At 46.5% G+C, this 19214-nt stretch overlaps 1 protein-coding gene across 4 annotated transcripts in view; it reads left to right on the top strand.

Annotated features, from left to right (window-relative positions):
- The window catches only part of PTPN6 (protein tyrosine phosphatase non-receptor type 6), a 46640-nt gene that overhangs the window by 7476 nt on the left and 19950 nt on the right, over positions 1 to 19214 (top strand). For all 4 annotated transcript variants that reach the window (XM_077345751.1, XM_077345752.1, XM_077345755.1 and 1 more), the window contains 2 exons: positions 2574 to 2768; positions 17259 to 17481. In XM_077345751.1, the coding sequence (XP_077201866.1) occupies positions 2574 to 2768; positions 17259 to 17481 (418 nt within the window). The remainder of the gene's footprint in view (positions 1 to 2573; positions 2769 to 17258; positions 17482 to 19214) is intronic.

The following is a 19214-nucleotide window of genomic DNA, read 5'->3' as shown; positions in this document are numbered from 1 at the left end:
TGATGTGGGGAGAGGAAAGGAAGACGATTGTAAGACCCTCTGAGACTCCTTCAGGGACTAAAAAAACCCACAGCTCTTCTTCTGTTTGGAAGGAAAGGGGGGGGGAGACAGTAGAGGGAGGTGAAGGAAGGGGTAGAAATAGGGATGGGGTACCCAAAACTGTCTCTGTGAGGTGGCTACCTGGGGAAGCCACTCATCAAGGTGCCAATAAAGTCCCCAGGGGGCAAAGTCAAGGCATACATTCAGGAAGCTGCCATATGCTGAATTGGTAAGCAAAAGAAGTGTTTACACGGTGTCCAATGGAAGAAAAAACCTGTATGAAAGAAAACAGGACGGCTGACCTCATTGTAGCCCAAATTGGGGACATGAAGCTCTTTGTCGTAGTGACAACTCATCTTTAAAGGTTCTTTGTAATCAGGGATTGAGCCTGATTAACATTTGATGAATTTAGCGAATTAAATTATTTACCAAATTATTTACCAAACTGATGATGGTCTTACGGGCTGAAATGGTTTCTTTCATACACTCCTAGAACCCAGGGAAATGCTGATAGTCACTTTGGGGTCGAGAGGCAAATTTCGACAGGCCACACTGGCTAGAGATTCTGTGTTTTTAATGGGGTGAGGGCAGGTAGTTGTGAGTTTGCTGCATTCTGTAGGGGGCTGGACTAGATGACTCTGGAGGTTCCTGCCAACTCCATGATTCTGTGATGGATCTCTGAGAATTCTTCCACTGCCTTACATGTCTTTTTTTAATATGCTGAATCAGACGATGGATCCATCCAGTTCTGTCTTGTCTGTGCAGAGTGGCAGTGGCTCTCGGGCAGAGTTCGTTCACATCACCTACTGCCTGGTCCTTCTTAAAAATAAAATGGAGGTCTCAGGGATTGAACCCAGGACCTTCTGCATGCTAAACAGGTGCTCTACCAGTGAGCCATAGTTCCAATAGTAGCAGAGCCAAAGGCTGAGGGTCACCTTTTCCTTGTTTTAAAGACCTGCTGATGGAACATGGCTGCATTTGGTGAGACCCAGGTTATCTATCTGGTGCTTAAAAAGACGGCCTTGCTCTTTCCTGCCCCACCCACCAGCATGACAGTAGTAGTAGAGTAGAAGGAAGTATGATTATGCACAAGCCTCCTTGGTGGCAACTGTACTTCCTCCCCTCAGTGTCCAAACACTTCCTCGAGGGTGCTTGCTTCTGGGAAGTTGTCAGGAGCATGCAAAATCCTTTCCTGACACTGGGCTTCAACACTGAACCTTCTCTCAAGAACTTCCTTCAGCAGTGTCTCCTAGCCTTGCTTGGCAGCCAGGGCTGGCTGCAGTCTCACTGTTGCTCTCCCCATCCTGCTTGGAACATGTAAATTCTTTCCCTTCTCTGTCCAGCTTCACCTGTTTTCTTAATTTTCTTGGCTTCCTCCCATGTTGCCTCTCTGAGGCCTACGGATCCCTGAGCATCTCCAGTTGAAAGGATGGGTGAAAGATCTTGGCTTGGGACCCTGGAGAGCCACCACCAGTTGGACTAGGCCATCCTGACCTTGCCAGACCAAGGGTTTCAACAGAAGGCAAGGGAGGTGCCCAGATCCACCCTTTCTGGAATGCAGAAGGTCTTGAGTTCAATCCCAAGCCCCTCCAATTGCAAGGGCCAAGTAGTAGGTGACGTGAAAGACCTTCCACCTGAGACCATGGAGGCCCATTTCCAATCTGCATAGGACTGACCAGATAGACTTGAGATGCCAGCCTCCAAGTGGGGCCTGGAGATCTCCCAGAATTACAGCTCATCTCCAGACTACCAACTTGGTTCCCTAGAGTAAACGGATGCTTTGGAGGGTGAACTCTATGGCACTGTGCCCCACTGAGGTCCATGACTTCTCCAGGCTTCATCCCCAAATCTCCAGGGGTTTCCCAACCTGGCTCTTGCAAGCCTATGACAGACCAGTGGCCTAATTCAGTACAAGGCATGTTGACCAGTTTCAATTTGTCTTTAGTTATGCCTTAGGTTAGAGGTGGCCAAACTGTGGCTTTCCAGACATACATGGACTACAATTCCCATGAGCCACTGCCACCAGTCTGTTCTGGCAGGGGCTCATGGGAATTGTAGTCTATGGACATCTGGAGAGTCACAGTTTGGCCACCCCTGTCATCGAGCCTATCTTCAGTCTCACAAGCGAGGCTCCTTGTGCTGTGGTGGCAGCTGCTAGTGAAGCAACCTTTCTAAAAACCTGCACTGCCAATCAAATCTCTACTGGCCAATCAGATGCCTTGCTGGGCAAAAGCCCATGCTGCCATGCCCTCATTCTACAAAGACTTGGTGAGAGTCAGGAAAAATATCAGCAGGCACTTGGTGCCCATTAACATTAGTTGGGGACTTCTGCATGACTATATATTTCAAGCCTGACCTTGAAAATAGCTGATGCTAAGTCCTGCGGAGCAGAAATCCTGCTTCTTCTTTTCCTTTGGCTCCTGTTTATTGAACTCCAGGGTGGGGCTGGGGGTGGCTGGAGAGTGCTTCATACTCTCCCCCCACCCATGTCCTTTTACCATCAATCTTTCTTGACCATTCGTCTCTCTCTGCAGGGTTGGCGATCAGGTGACGCACATCCGTATCCAGAATACGGGGGATTTTTACGACCTCTATGGAGGGGAGAAATTTGCTACTCTGTCCGAACTGGTGGAGTATTACACCCAACAGCTGGGGTCCCTGCAAGACAAAGATGGGACCATCATCGATTTGAAGTACCCATTGAACTGCTCCGATCCCACGTCGGAAAGGTATGGTGGAAGGTTGTCAACTTGCCTGTCCTAATCACACCATCTCACTTCCTTCCTCACTCTGTCTTAGAATCATAGAACCATAGAGTTGGACGGGGACCAACAGGCCATCTAGTCCAACCCCCTGCTCAGTGCAGGATCAGCCTAAAGCATTCAGGATAAGGATCTGTCCAGCTGCTGCTTGAAGACTGCCGGTGAGGGGAAGCTCACCACCTCCTTAGACAGCCAATTCCACTGCTGAACTACTCTGTCTGTGAATCCCCCCCCCGATATCTAGGTGACATTGTTCTCCTTGTAGTTTAAGGCCTTTACTGCGATCCTATCCTCTGCTGCCAACAGGAGCCTTTCCCTGCCCTTCTCCAACCTTTCAAATACTTCAAGACAGCAATTATGTCCCCTCTCCACCTCTTCTTCTCCAGGCTGAACATGCCCAAGTCCCTCAGCCTCTCCTCACAGGGCTTGTTCCCCAGGCCCTGGATCATCCTCATCACTCTCCTCTGACCAATGCAGTATACTATGACATCTTGCAACTTCAATGCAATGTCTCTATTGACAGAACCCAGGACTGCCTTCACCTTTTTAACCCCTGCATCACACTGTCTTTCCCATTCATAATACTGGTTCCCCAACACTCTTAACCTCTCCCCTTCATTTCCCATTTTGAAATCAAGCCCCCATACCCTTTTCTTTTAGGGAACGACCAGAACCCAAAACATGACTACGCCCTCCCATCCACCCGCCTGTTTATCAGTACACGATATTTCAGTATCAGTTTGAGTCATATTTAGAAACTGGATTTCCTCTATCTCACTGATTGGGCTATTTTTGGCTCCCTGAAAACAGCAGATCTGATAAAGTACAAAGATAGAAGGTCAGGCGCCAGATAGCGGACACCCTTATCGGGGCAGGGGCTTGCTCGAGTCCGCCCGAATCACCAGCAGTGCTCTCCTGCTGCTCTCTGCCTCTTTGAGCCAGTGTGCCCGCCATGGCCGTAGGATGCCAGGGCTGTGCCAAAGCAACAGGCTCGGCTGATGCTTCCCTTCTCCGCAATGCAGGTGCGTGGGTGGTGGCGGAAGGCCTGAGGGTTTGCTTGGTCCAATTGGGTTCCACCTGGCAGTGGATCAGCAGAATCGCCTTCGTTTTTCTTTTCTTCTTCTGGCATCCAACATGCAGCAGTTGGCCAGGGAACCTGCTGCTTCCTCCCTTGCGGTTGGAAAATTCTGCCCTCCAGGCACTTACGAAAGCTCTCTCGAGCGCTCTCCTCTGCCCTCCCCTTCAGAGTTTCCATCACGTGGATTCCTCACAGCTGGGTCAGTGGACTTAACCGTTTCTTCCCCTGGAGAGGAGGGAGACCTGTGGGCAGCTGTGAAAGCCCTGATCGCTTCGGACGGCCCAAAGGCACGAGAAGAGCAGTTCCCCTCCTTCGGCACCCCCATCGAAAGCAGTGACAAATATAAAGGGGGTGGGGATGTTGTTGGTGTTGAGTGCCCCCCCCCTGCAGATTTTCTTGGCAAAAGGTTTACCCTGCATGGCTTGTCCTCTGCCATCGCCCAGGCCTGATTATAATCTTGTGATTTTTTAAAACAGTTTTGAGATATAATAACGAATATTCTCCTCTGCAGGAAAGGATGAGTTACTCTGTTTTGTTGCATACTCCTGTCCCAACTCTGCCCTGTTTCATTTTTCATCCTGGTCCACATTATGTAAGGGGCGCTGGAGATATTGGGGAGGGGCCCGTGGTGGGGAGAATTAGGAGAGGGATTTCCCCTAGGTTCCATGGATCACTGTAGGGCAGCCAGTCTCAATTTTTTTTTACTATTGAGAAACCCCTGAAATGTTCGTCAGGCTTCCAGAAACCCCAGAATTGTTGCAATCGTGCAGAATATGGTTGGGAGGCATAGCTGTATACATGCCCACCTGGGCCCCTCCCCTTCCAACCCCCTCCAGGCCCATCATTGGCCACTTTGGGAGGGGGGGGTTGCAGGTCAACATGACCATATATGGTCATATCGCCCAATAAATGTTTAACAACATTAAGAAATATGTTAAACATTAATTAACTCCGACTCACAAGGGAAACCCTTTTAGGGCCATCAAGAAACCACAGGTTGAGAAAGCCTGATGCAAAGTTTGCCACCAGAAGAAAGTAGATGATCCCAATAAAACAACAAGAGGGAAAAAAAAGAATCTGTCCAATGGCTTAATCAAATAATATTCGAAATAAAAGAGTCTCTGGTATCTCTTTATTATAATTTACACCTGAGTCCAGTCCAGAAACCAAAACATTTGGCAAGCTTAATCTAGTGCAGAGTAGCAGGACTGAATACTTTGACTTGGTATTATCTTTGCTGAAAGAATCCAATAAAAAAAAGAGCCTCATCAGACTCCACACACATTCTCACTGCTGTTCAGTTTAGTAGCATTTTATTGGTCCAGACAGTAGAACGGTGATTTCCCCAGGTAACCAGCACTAGTAAAGTCCAGGGTTCCACCCTCTCATGACCTGCAAAATTCTGGCAGACTCCTCCAGTCACTTGCTGGAGTTTGTCCTTACTTGACCTCCCCAATTCTTTCAGGCTTTCTTATGACCCAGCAGGTTTTCCTTTGGCTGTGTTTGGGTTCCATTCCTGGCCTGTCCAGTAAGGCCATATTTTGGAAACCAAGGCTGAAATCCTTAGCTGCAGAGGCAGATGAAGGCCCTTCCTTTCCTCTTGGCCAGCGTAGCCTCCCCCCATCCCTCTAAGCGAAGAATACAAAAATACTAAATTAGTTTGAGGCTTTGTAGAACTCATTTCCAGCAAATGCATGCAGTCAACTGAGCAGAGCATTTTAGGTGGTTAATTGCCTATCTGTTAGCCATGAACTGATCAGTTACGTTAACATTTTCAGAACTGTCAATTAAAGCGCATGCAAAACATAAAACGTGTTAAAAATGTATCAGACCAAGTCAAAAGCCCTCAGCTCTGTGTTAAGCAGTGTCAGGTCACTTTTGCCTTTGGCTAAAAAAATCAATCCAAACAACCAAGAAGAACTATGAACTTTTTCGTGAGTAGGGGGAGAGAGTCCCCCCTCCCGGTCCTGGGATTACTGTGACATACTTGTCAGAGTGTGATCTACCCGTTAGCAGTGTGCCACATTGTGCTGTTAAACATTTAAAAGTAACAAACTCCCCCAGAAGATGGGGTGTGTAGGGGGAACATTCCCAGAAGTTTGTCTAGACGTGAACACATGAAGCTGCTTCCTGTTGAGTCAGATCGTGAATCCCATTGAGGCCAGGATTGCCTGCTCAGACTGGTAGTGTCTCACGTAGAGGTCTTTCACTTGACCTCCTACCTGACCCTTTTAACTGGAGGAGCTGGGGATTGAACCTGGGGTGTTCTGCATTCCGAACAGAGGCTCCCTCACGGAGCTGCAGTCCTTCCCTATCGTAGGATAATAAAATCAGAGTCCAGTAGCACCATTAAGACCAACACAGATTTATTCAGGGCGTGAGCTTTCGAGTGCAAGCACTCTTCCTCAGACTAAGAACTCCTCACATGACGAAGAGTGCTTGCACTCGAAAGCTCACACCCTGAATAAATCTGTATTGGTCTTAAAGGTGCTACTGGACTCTGATTTTATTGTGCTACTTCAGACCAACATGGCTGCTCATTTGAATCTATCCTATCGTAGGATGTTGATGGTCTTATTTATTATGCTACAAATGCTTGGGAGGGGCTTTGCAGGTTTGCAGGGCTTGAGATTCTAAGCAGTGCCGGCTATTTCATTATATTTAGGGACATCGCAAGAACTGGTATAGCTATATCCAAAGCTGCCTTGTCCAGGGGAGAAGTAGCACAGTCATCGTGAATTCTAGGAAGTTCCTGGTTCGCCCAGGTGTCTTTTGGCAATCGACAAACACTTCCCCCTGATCTGTGATACAGGAATGATCCTTGTGACTGCCTGTACCGGACTGTCAGTAAAGATTATTTTGCTAACGATAGTGCATGCTTAGTGCTTTGAATTCTCCGAGAGCATCACGTACAAATTTGTCATGAGAGTTATCTGTGTGTACTAATCATGGCCTGGTGGTTTTCTCTCTCTCTTATCAGTTGTTGAAAGTACACAGTCGAGGCAGATTTTTAGATACAGTTTTTAAGTTTACGTCTAAATATATATAAGCGTGCAAACCTGTCAAATGCACCATGGCAGGTGTGCTTCCTGCGGGCACGTGTGCTAGTTGCACCTTGTCTAGCTGTACTGCTTTGTTGGGTATGGGCTCAGTGGCTGACCTCGGTTGGCTTCTTTGTCTCTTGTGGTATGTTAATTTACTGCTCACCTTTTACCTATAAACATGGACTGGTAACTCCCGTTTCGTTCTATCTGAGGAAGTGCGCATGTGCAGGAAAGTTTATACCTTGAATAAAACTTTGTTTGTCTTCAAGGTAGCACTGGACTTAAACTCTGCTCCATTTGAGGAATTTGTCTTGCTTAGAATCATAGAATCATGTGGTTGGAAGGAGCCGACAGGGTCATCTAGTACGATCTGCTGCAGAATGCAGGAAATTCATAACTAACTGCCCACCCACAGTGACCCCCAATTCCATGCCTGGATGATGCCTAACCCCCAACCCAGAATCCCTGGCCACTCTGGCCTGGAAGAAATTCACCTCCCGACCCCAAAGTAGTGGTTGGCATTTCCCTGGGCATGCAAGAAAGGGCCCCAAGAGCTGAGCATCAACAAGCACTTAGAAAAATGATATCTAGCCCTGTTTTCCTGCTGAATACCCTACCAGAGTGCATTTGACCAGCTTTCCGTAGGCTGCCTGACAGCTGGATTGCCCATGTATGGAAGACCCAAAGAGGGAGATAGAGGATAACAGTATTTGCTCATGCCAATTTACATCTGTCGCAGGTACAAATGTACGCAGTATTACTGATCTTCAAACAGAACTGCAATGTGCCGTAGCACCATCTCTGTTTGCTGTATCCAGGCACCCACTGTGAATGGGAAATTCCCAAAGCCTTTCTCTTTCCCAATGTTCTTTCATAGGCTCCTTCCCCTTGGTGTATTGGTTAGGAGTGCGGACTTTTAATCTGGCATGCCGGGTTTGATTCTGCGCTCCCCCACATGCAGCCAGCTGGGTGACCTTGGGCTCACCACAGCACTGATAAAACTGCTCTGACCGAGCAGTGATATCAGGGCTCTGTCAGCCTCACCCACCTCACAGGGTGTCTGTTGTGGGGAGAGGAAAGGGAAGGCGACTGGAAGCCACTTTGAGACTCCTTCAAGTAGAGAAAAGCGGCCTATAAGAACCAACTCTTCTTCTTCTTCAGTAATATCAGGGCTCTCTCAGCCTCCCCTCCCTCACAGGGTGTCTATTGTGGGGAGAGGAAAGGGAAGATGATTGCAAGCCACTTTGAGACTCCTTCTGGTTGAAAATATATCCACAGGCAGCCATGAAGAGCTGATGCCGGTTGGAATATATTGTTCTTCTGACCCACGTTCAGATAGACGAGCAAAAAATGTCTTGCAATCCATGGCCGAGCTCTACATTTCTCTAACCGCCTTTCTCAACTTTTTACTGCTGAGGAACCCCTGAAACAATCTTCAGGCTTTGAGAAACCCCAGAAGTGGTGCAATCGTGCAGAATATGGTTGGGAAGCATAGTTGGGTACATGTCCCTCCAGGGCCCCTTACCCCCTCCAGGCCCATCCTTGGCCATTTGGGGGGGGGAGAGGTTGGGTCAGCATGACCACATATGGTCACATCACCTGGTAAACGCTTAACATATTTTAATAAATAAATAAAAATCAAGGAACTCCCACCCGTTCAGGAAACCCTTCCAGGGCTGTCAGGAAACCCCAGAGTTTCACGAAACCCTGGATGAGAAAGCCTGCTCTACCAGGGAAAGCCCACAGACCTTTCTTGGGCTCTGTGTTCATTCCAAAGATACAGGCTGGAAACTGTATAGAACATTCATAGTGCTCAGAAGAAGTGGATGTCATTTATATACGTATGATGGTGAGAGGGAGGGGGTTAGAGTTACAGGGAGCAATCTCTCTGGCAGCTGAATGTGCTTTTTATAAAAAACGTGGGTGGGGAAATCCACTGAACTTTAGAGCTGGGTAGTTTCTCTCTTTTTGCTCTTGAAAGTGAAAAGCACATCCTCTCGCACTAGAGGTAAGAGGTCACATGGCCTTGCCGTATGTGTACCAGGCCCTGGGGAAATCTCTACAGAGGCTGTTATTTTGGGAGGACCTGTCTCTGTGGCTTCTTCCATGTGTCAGGCTACCAGTGATCATTCTTCGGGAGCACCTCTATATCCGGCCCACTCCCTGACCTTATTTAAAAGGTGCTTTTAGGTTTGCCAACCTCCAAGTAATTATTATGATTATTTATTATTCATTTAATTTCTCCTCTGCCCTTCCAGCAAACCGGCTCACAACCGGAACACAAAGAGCCTGAGTAAAGGCGAAGGGACAATGAAAAACAAAACAAAACTCTATTATGTGGTTCCTTTCTCTTTTGTCCCTTCTTTTATTCCATTCTCTGCCAGAACGATTTCCGGATACGCCCACTGTTTTCACTTGCACGGTCATCAGTAGCAAAGAGCACTTCCTCTAATGAATTGGTTTCCCGACGTTTCCCAGGAACCCAACAGATTCCAATAATTTTATTCTATATATCTCCAGTTCCCTTGGGGACAAAACCTGCATGATAGCAACATCTATTTTGATGCATCAGGTGCTCCCGCCTGAAGATCTGCTATTACAGTTCAGTTCCAGGGGTGAAATCTATGGCTTTATACCCCATTGGGATCTCTCTCCATCCCCAAATTCCCAGGAGTTTCCTAACCTGGATCTAGCAGTTTTATTGTCTTTTCTTAAAAGCAGTTAAATTGGGCCCCTGCCCTAGGGATGCATGCCAAAAGCACAAACCTTTCTACTTTTTAAAAAGTTATCACAACAGATGCTCATAAAATCTTGACTACATCCAAGAACAGCTCTATTGACTCTTGCTGACAAGAGTCAATCCATGCTGAAATCTCCTGGTTTGTTCCTCCAATCAGGCAGGGGTGGCCAAACTGTGGCTCTTTTTAGGAAGGTGTTGAACTCTATGCTTTGTTGTTAACCTTTCAGAGGAGCTAGTTGGCCACTTTGTGAGACAGGGTGCTGGACTAGATGGTGTTTTGGCTCAGATCAAGTGTGCAGTGACTAGATGGACCATTGGTCTGATCCAGCAAAGATCTTATATTCTTTTGTGGTCCGATTCTTCACCTATTACATATATCAAGCCAAGTCCAGTCTCAGGGGTCCATGTTGCTGGGCAGCTGCTCGGCTACTAGGATTGCCAACTCCAGGATAGTAAACATCTAGGGGCTTTCCGCACCGGGATCCTTGTAGCAAATTGTTTGCTGAACGAAAAATCGCCATTTAAAATAGTGCAATTCGTCATTATGCATACCTGACTTTGTAGTGGAATCCAGTTGCGTTTCTATCGTTTCCCACAAGCTTCCGGTCTCAGCAAAAATCGCTAGAAAGGAAGTGCTATTGCCGAGCTCGTCCCGCCCCTGGCCGTCAAGCAGCCAATGGGCAGCCGTTAGCATGCTCCCAAACAGCCCCTTTCCCTTTAAGAAAGGTTTTTTGTTTTTTTTAAACACACCCATTGCAATGAATATGTGTTGATTCGTTGCAACGGAGAGACCCATCCAGCTGGCAGGTGTGTTTGAGCTGGAGAGACCCATCCAGCTGGCAGGTGTGTTTGAGCTGTCGTTTCATCGTTGCCACGCTCCCCCCAAGTGAAAAAAAAAAATCCCCCCCCCCTCACGGGCCCGATTTTCGGCCGAAAACAGTGTAAAAAATAAAGGGAAAATACATCAGCAAACGGGCTTGTCTGTTGTTTGTGCTTAGTGAATAAACAGCTCTGGGGAGGGACTGAAGCCAGGGAAGCCTCTAAACAGGCTTGCTGGTGGGTTGAACTTCGCTCGCTCGGAGAAAAAAAAATGGCGATCGCTTCGCCGGAAGATCAGAGGAGAGAGCCAGGGGGAGGGACTTTGTGGAAACCACAACAATGGTAACGCACAGAACTTTCCCGCTAGTGTTGCAGATTGGTTGCAGGAGTGTAGCGCTTTCTGGACGTGAATCCACTTTTGGGGATTTCCCTGAAAGCGCTACAAGGAAGCGCTTTTTGCGGATCGGTTTCAGGTGTGTGGCAGATTGTCAACGACGTTGTGCATAATGGCAAATCAGTAGCGTTTTCAATTGGCAACCATTGTGCGATTTTGAAGGTGTGCGAAAAGCCCCCTAGAATTTGGAGAGACAACCTGGTGAGGTTGGGCTTTGGACGGGGAGGAAGACCACCAGGGAAGACTAGGGTTGCTTCTCAGAGGAAGGTTAATGGTCCTCTATTAATGTCTTGCCTTGAAAACCTCACAAGGGGTCATTCTGAATTGGTTGCGATTCGACAGCTCTTTGGTGATGGTACTGATGCAACACTGTCTTCTGGAGCTGAGCTGGTGTTATTTGTTCAGTGACCAGAATGTCCAGGTATTTCTTGAGACTTCTAGGTACTGCTCTAAGGGCTCCAACTGGCATGATGGTCACCTGCATAGCCAGTTTGGGGTAGTGGTTAGGAGCACAGACTTCTAAACTGGCAAGCCAGATATGATTCCCCACTCCTCCTCCACATGCAGCCAGCTGGGCGACCTTGGGCTTGCCACAGCACTGATAAAGCTCTTCTGACCGAGCTGTAATATCAGGGCTCTCTCAGCCTCACCTCCCTCACAGGGTATCTGTTGTGGGGAGAGGAAAGGGAAGGCGATTGTAAGCTGCTTTGAGACTCCTTCGGGTAGAGAAAAGTGGCATATAAGAACCAAATCTTTTTATCCCAGAGACATGCTTATGAATAAGAGTTCTTGTATTTTGTGGCCTTCTCCTGTTCTTTCTTTCTGTACAATCTATAGGTATTCCTAATAGATGAGGATGTCCTATAAGCTACATGGAACTAGATGCATTTTAGCCTCTCCTGCCTTCTGCTGTGATCAAAAACATGTGTCAAATATGCAGAACACGCTTTCACAAAGTTTTTTTTTAATTCTTAAATTTATAGCCTGCCACTCTCACACACGGCAGGTAACAACATAAAATCCAATAAGAACCCATTATAAAACCCCCATTAAAACCCTCCTGTATAACAATTACAGATTCTGGCAGCAGTGAAAACTCCCTACCACCACCCTGGTCCAGAGCTGCCCCCCCCTTGGGGGTATGAAGATCAGCCAGATATTCAGGCTCAGCCTGGTTTATATTTATATAAATTTTAATTTATATACCGCCTCTCACTGCAATGTCTTAGAGGTTGTGTGGTTAGGCAAATAATTTTTATTGTATAGGGCCATGGATTCCTCCTCATGATGCCTATTTGTTGTATTTATTTATTTATTTATTTATTATTTATTATTATTATTATTATTATTATTATTATTATTATTATTATTAACAAGAACTACAAACTTTATTCTTGTATTCCACCCTTCCTGGTAGCTCCGGATAGGTAACAATATGGGTTAAAACAATTGAATTATATTAAAAATACAAGTATATTCATTACGAAATTATACACATTGCTTCTGCCCCATTCAGTGGTGGGGTGGGAATCAGATCTTTCTTGGAGAGGCAGATCTGCCTCTTGTTCCAGCAGTGAGGCCGGCACTCCCTGTTGTTCAGTTTGGCCTCAGCCTCAGCTCTGTCTTGCAGGCCCTGCAGAACTGGTTAAGGTCCCACAAGAAGCAGGATAGAATCTGAACTCACATTTCTTTCCACTGTAAATCTTTCCAAATTCTGGTTGAGTTGAACCCATATCTACAGCCTTCCTTTATCCCCATTTTAAACATGTTGCCCTTCTGCATTTGCATTGTCCCAATTTTCGGTCTCCTTCTTGCTTGATTGGGGGGGGGGACAGGTCACGTGAAGCTCCAGCTGACATTGAAGGAGCACAAGGCTGTATAGTGCTTTATTTCCTGCCTTTTGACTCCTGACAATGCAGCCAGAGCAAGCCAAGGGAGGGGCAAGTGGAGCATGAGGCTGCTTGTTTATCTTTCTTTTCCTGAATGAGCAGGGTGGGTGGGGGAGGGGACCAAACAGCCTCACAGAGAACGAGAAGAGGAAAGTAAATCCAAGAGGCAAATCTCTGCCCATCGAAATGAGGGCTTTTGGAGCACAGTCACTTTAACACAGATCCCAAAATGAGGGCAAAAATAAGTCTTGCGAGGGAATGGCAACTGGGAACCAGGCAGTCCTTGAACTGATGCCCTGACCAATCAGCAACAGACTGCTTCGCTACGTTGGAAGCGCCAGGGAGGAAGTTAATCTGGCAAAATGCAGAACATCTACTCTTAATACTGGGGCTCTTGGAGCGGTTTCCTCAAATGTAGAGAGTTATATCTATTCCTGGATATTGGAGAGAGAAGGTAGTGTCACTGCAGATCAATCACAGATGTTGCAAAGGGAAAATTTAAAGCGCTAAATATCACTATGGACATCGAATAACATGTAGATGACTTTCTTTAAGTTGGGGTCACTTGGGATAAAAAGCCCAGTGCAGATTCACCCCTCGAGAGCTGCTGCCATTCAGAGCAGGAAATGGTCTGTCTAACTCAATATAAGGCAGCTTGTATTGGTAGATGTGCCAAACTATTAAGAAACACCTGTAGCTCACGTTCAAAGAATGTTAAAAGGAGTTGTAACATTCTTAATGATTGTTATAATAAGGAAAACGGATGCAGTTAACAAATCAAATCCTATATAAAGCTGATTGATAAAAGATCAATCAGCTTTATATAGGATTTGATTTGTTAACTGCATCCGTTTTCCTTATTATAACAATCATTACAGGAGTCTGGAACTTGGGAAAGGTGTTTTAATGGTAATCTCTTTTTGATAGCTTGGAGGTTATTGCTATTGTTATAGCCATAGGCCATAACATCATCGTGTAAACACCAGCAATTAACAGCGTGCCCTAGCAAAAGGGTTAAAACATTTTTACATAACAGGATAAAACTTAGCAAGACTGGTTATAGCCAGAAAATGGAAGGTACAAGATCTACCTTCAATAGAGGACTGGCTCACCAAACTGGCGGATTTGGCCAAGATGGCCAAACTGACATTGATAGCGGAAAAACTGATGATGACTTCCAAGAACAATGGGGTCCTTATCTGAACTATTTAAGAAAACAAGGGACAAGGGGATAGAATGCGGTTTCATACTAAAATGTTTGTAGAGTACAGTTTATATAATCTAACTAATGTAGCTTCTTTATATTAACATCTTGTTATAGCTTAATATAATAAAAATGTGTATTAAAAAGGATAAAACTTTAAACGTTTAAAACTAAGGTGGTCAGAAATAGATGCAACATGGAATTTACAATTTGCGATAAAATCCTTGTTGAAATAGTGGATATTAGTTTCACCGTATTTATAGATAAAAAGATCAAAGCGGCTACTTTGAGGGTAATAAAAGGGACAGCACCAGCCAATGATAAATTAATACATTCCTCATCTAAGCTGGAAAATGCTACCAGAAATTGTTTCCGCAGGCTGTCCCGAACGGACCCACAGAAGGAATGGCGTAGAACAGGGGTAGTCAACCTGTGGTCCTCCAGATGTCCATGGACTACAATTCCCATGAGCCCCTGCCAGCATTTGCTGGCAGGGGCTCATGGGAATTGTAGTCCATGGACATCTGGAGGACCACAGGTTGACTACCCCTGGCGTAGAACATCGTGTACAGTATCTCCCACCTGATTAATTGCTTCTCACTCCAGTTTGATGACATTTTCAGGGATCTTCCCTTTCAGGAATCTTCTTTAAGTCATACTGGTGAAAGTCATCCCCACTTTCTAGGTCATGGGAAGAGTCCCACTTGCAAAGAAGGGGGCGAAAGATGTGACTAGTGTTTTTTTTGCTGCCTCCCCCCAGCTTTATTCTTTTCTTTTCTCGTCAGAGTCTAGCTGGGAACAAAATGATTCAAGCAACCGGCTGAGAGTTAGTTCCTCATGCTCTGCCCCCCCCTTCCCACATCAGTTTTGTTTTAAAAGACACTTCAATTTCTTTATTATTATTAGCAACAATAATATCATTATAATACTAAGATAGTATAATATAAAAATAAAATGACTACTACTACTACTACTACTACTACTACTACTCATAATAATAATTCTATACCGGCCTCTCAGTTTGGCTCAGGGCGGTGTACAAAACGGGTTAAATAAATTAAGAACAGTTTAGGCATTAGCAGGATAAAGCAAAATAAAAAACATAAGTAGCAAACTAGCAGCTTTACACAATGGCAGCCTCCAGATATTCCCTGCCCATAAGTCTCCAGAGTAGCTGTCACTCTGTGGGGGTGTTTTTTAGGCCCTTGTAGGCCCTGCAGACCTGTATTAGGAGTTTGATGGGGGTGAGGGGGGGCGTTTGGACCAGCAGGGAAAAGGCAGTGCTGCTTTTACGTGACATTGAAGAAACCTGAGACCAAAATCAGATTTCCTGCCTTGCACAGAGAAAATCGGGTGCATTTTCGTTGCCGGTCACTCACCCTGTCCTATTTGGTTTCATGTGTGCGGGTTTGTTGCTCTTGCTTCTGTTCTCTCCTGTATGCAAAGCAGGCAAGCTGTGCATTGTGTATTGTGGGGGAGGAGGACATTCTTGTCCTCTGCTTTGAATTCCCTCTTGCAGCCTCTGCAGTGCGTCTGCCTGCCAGTCGGCCCAGGTGAAGCATTTTTCTGTGTTGTTATTCCCTGTGGGGGAGGCTTCATGCCTGTCGCAAGGGGGGAGGGAAATCTCAATCAATTCTCCCCCCCCCACGCACTCCTGCCGGTGTGGAAGCGAGTGTGAAATAAGTTTTGCCCCTGCAGAGCAGGCCCAGGCCAGAGATGAAAATCACTCTCACCAGCAAGAGACAGCCACCCCCAAATCACTGAGATGGTGTAATCTTTGACTCAAATGTCATTTTTTCCTAAACAGACCTGGCGGATTCCAAGAACCACGAGTCTAACCGTATTCCAAACGTTTTGGTTTCATTTTCAACAGTTCTCTAGAAGCATTAAATATGTATGGCTCGCTGTAGCAGGGCGAAAAAGTCACTGAGTCCTGAATCTGAGAATTATCAGTGTTATGTGTGCAGATCTGCCAAGAAGGACCGAGCTTGAGGTCCGAGGCGGGATCAAATTCCCGAGCCGCCTATTGGTTCGCGTCTGGCTGGCCTCCCCACTGGACCCAGTTGATTCAAAGGTGTCACCGCAGCCCGGATGGGATGGCTCATGGCAGGATCGACTAGGGACCCTGTTATGTCTCTCGGCATTTGGTCACTGATGCAAATGAGGCCTTTTGCCAGCCAAGGAATTAACCAGTCAAAGGAACCTGATCGCTCTGCTTAGAGCCAATCGGATTGCTTCGCTTAGGGCCAATCAGAGGCAGCAGCTGGCTGCCTGAAAGGTAGAAAAGTGCATGAGTTTGCCTGTTTCTCTCTGTTCAGTAGTTGTAGTCTGTTGTTGGAGTTGCTATATAAAAAGAGCTGTTCTTAAAGAATTTGAGTCTGTGATCACTGAACCCGCAGCCTTAATAGGCCATATCGGTTTAAACTAATGAGCAGCCAATTGCTGTAGCTGTGGGAGGTTCCCTTAGTTCTGTTCTGTATCTATTGGGTGGTTTGTTCTGGGATTTCCAGTACGGTTTTGTGCCATGAGCTGATCACTAATAAAGAGCTAGAAGATTCCAGTGCCTCTGTGTTCCTTGACCCACAGGACTAACAATCCGCCAGGCTATAGTTGTCAACTGTTTTTGGTTATGTTCCAGGCACAGAACTGCAAATTGGTACACAATTTGGAATTCCTAATATCTTGTGCAGAAAATCTACTTGAAAACTTTCAGTATCCTGGCTAAGTGCGGTATCCCAGTCATCAGCAATACAGGAGATGACTTTGGGGTTCATACCATCCTGGGCCCTGCACTGGTTTGATCCCAGGAGCGCCTCCATCTTGCTCTAAAACAGTGGTTCTCAACCTTCCTGATGCCACGACCCTTTAATACAGTTCCTTATGTTGTGGTGACCCCCAACCATAAGATTATGCAAGTGCTCTTTAACAGAAATTAAACCGAAGCTGACCCATGGCGTGAAGATCCATCGTTCATGATTGTATATAAATTGTTTCCCCCCCCGGGGTTTCTCAGTTCAGTTCTGCCTCTTGTCCCATCCTGCCGATCTCGCCCTTTTCCGCTGCTCCAGACAGACAAACGCTCTATCTCAATCTACCCCACAAGGCTGTTGTGTAGATGGCACCCCCCCTGGCCAAGCTGCTTGCCCTGCCATGACCCCTGTGAAAGGGTCATTCAACCCTCAAAGGGGTCCCGATTCCCTGGTAGAGAACCACTGCTCTAAAGAGAGCTGCTGCCTCTTTCTCAGAGGTGCTTCTCCCTCTCCTTTCCTGACCTCTCCCTTCTCTCCAGATGGTATCATGGGCATCTTTCTGGCCCATCAGCGGAGGCCTTACTCCAAGCCAAGTCTACGCCATGGACCTTCTTGGTGCGGGAGAGTCTCAGCAAGCCTGGAGATTTTGTGATTTCGGTCCTGACTGACCAGTCGAAATCTGGGACAGACGCCACTCCGACTGGAGCCGCCAGCGCCCACAAAGAACGACGCAAAGTCACTCACATCAAGGTCATGTGCGAGGTGAGAAACTGGGTGGGGACTAGGAGACAAGACAGAAAATATCTTTATTTGGGACAGAGCCCTTCTCCCCACCTGTTTTTGTCCTTTAGGAATCCTCGTTCTAGGATTCCTAGTAGTTCCTTGCTCGCAGTAGAAGAGCGAGATATGAGTCCAGTAGCCCCAGCAAGATTTCCATGGTAGAAACTTTCGAGAATCAAAGCTTCATTCATCAGATATAAGTAAGGATGGATGGATATCCCTGTGTCTTGAAGAACTTAAGAGAAGCCATGTTGGATCAGGCCCATCCAGTCTAGCACTCTGTGTCACACACTGGCCCAAACCCAGGTGTCATCAGGACTGTTTCCTGATTTGGCCCCACTTTGGATTTCCTTTGGATTCTGCAAGTCGACTCTAGCGTTTCCTGGGATTACAACTGATCCCCAAAGTCTGTGTTCAATTTTAAAGGAGTCTGCGCTGGTGACAATTCTAATGATTAATTTGTTTATAGTATTTTTACGTCCCCTTTCAATAAAGAGAGGTCAGACTACCTGAGCCAAATGACCACTTTGAAAGGTGGACTTTGTGGCCTTATATCTGCTGAGGTCCCTCCCTCCACCTCCAAGGTCTCCAGGTATTTCCCAACCTGGAGCTGAAAACCCTACCAGCCAGGCTGAGTTGCTACAATGCAATCCTGGATGATTTTTGGCTGCCAGATCCAGAAGAAGTGGGCCAACTTCTGGTCACAGCAGATGGCTTTCCCAGAAGGCAAGGTGAAGCAGCCACCTCAAGCAACAGATTTGGGATGCCCTCAAAGACGCAAAAAGAGGGAGACCAGACCAGATCAGCTGTACGTGGCACAGTTCATCAGGAGGTTCTCCTTCACAGTCCCCATCAAAACAAAACATGTGTAGGAACCTGATAGTACAACTTTCTTGAGGGGTTTACTCAGCAGAGCTCCCCAGATTGTGTCCCAACTTAATTCAGGTGTGGGTGTTGTATCTGGGAAAGCATCACTGAGCACCAAAATCCCTTGAACCAGTTTTGGGTGGGAACCTTCCGCTGAGAGCCAATTCACATGTTATGAAGCAGGGATGTCCCCCACATGGACTGTCCACAAGTGTCCAGTCTATACCTGGAACTTAATTCACAGGGGATGAGAATAAAGAGAACTTTAGCAGTTTCTCTGATCTGGGGAGTTACTGTTTCCCCCACGGGGGAAATGTTTGTGCAGCCATCAGTACCTGGAAGTTTCCCCCAACGAAGCAAATAGCTGTTTAAGATCAGGAATGATGGATATTTAATCAGCAGACTCGTGGTAAAGTCCTAATATCCTGAAAGTTAGCAGGGTGCCTGGTTCGGCTGATGAGTGCAGCGTGCCGCTAGGTGAGTGTGGTCAGAAAATGACGAAGAAAAGCGCATTCTCCAAGGCTGCACTTCATTAATGTATAAGCTATTTAAACAATTGTACCCATAAAAAGGTGATGAGAAGATTCCTAATCTAAATGGCTACATGGGGAGAGATGCAGAAGGCATCTCTGCTCCCACCGTGTTGCAGCTTGGAGGAAGTAGGAAACAGGAACACAACCTTCTAGGGACAGGTCAGCGAGATCAGAAAGGAGAGTGGTCAGCATTCCTCTCTATCTCATTAACTCTATGGTAAAGAGAGTTCTGGCTTACAGGTAGAGCCAAAGCCAGGAGTGAGTTATCTTCTAACAAGGATTTTGGTGCAGCGTGAGAAGGGCATATGAAGAAGA

The sequence above is a fragment of the Paroedura picta genome, chromosome 7 (genome assembly GCF_049243985.1).
Source record: "Paroedura picta isolate Pp20150507F chromosome 7, Ppicta_v3.0, whole genome shotgun sequence".
Taxonomy (NCBI): domain Eukaryota; kingdom Metazoa; phylum Chordata; class Lepidosauria; order Squamata; family Gekkonidae; genus Paroedura; species Paroedura picta.
The sequence above is the reverse complement of the archived record's forward strand: the minus strand, read 5'-3'. Positions and strand labels throughout refer to the sequence as shown.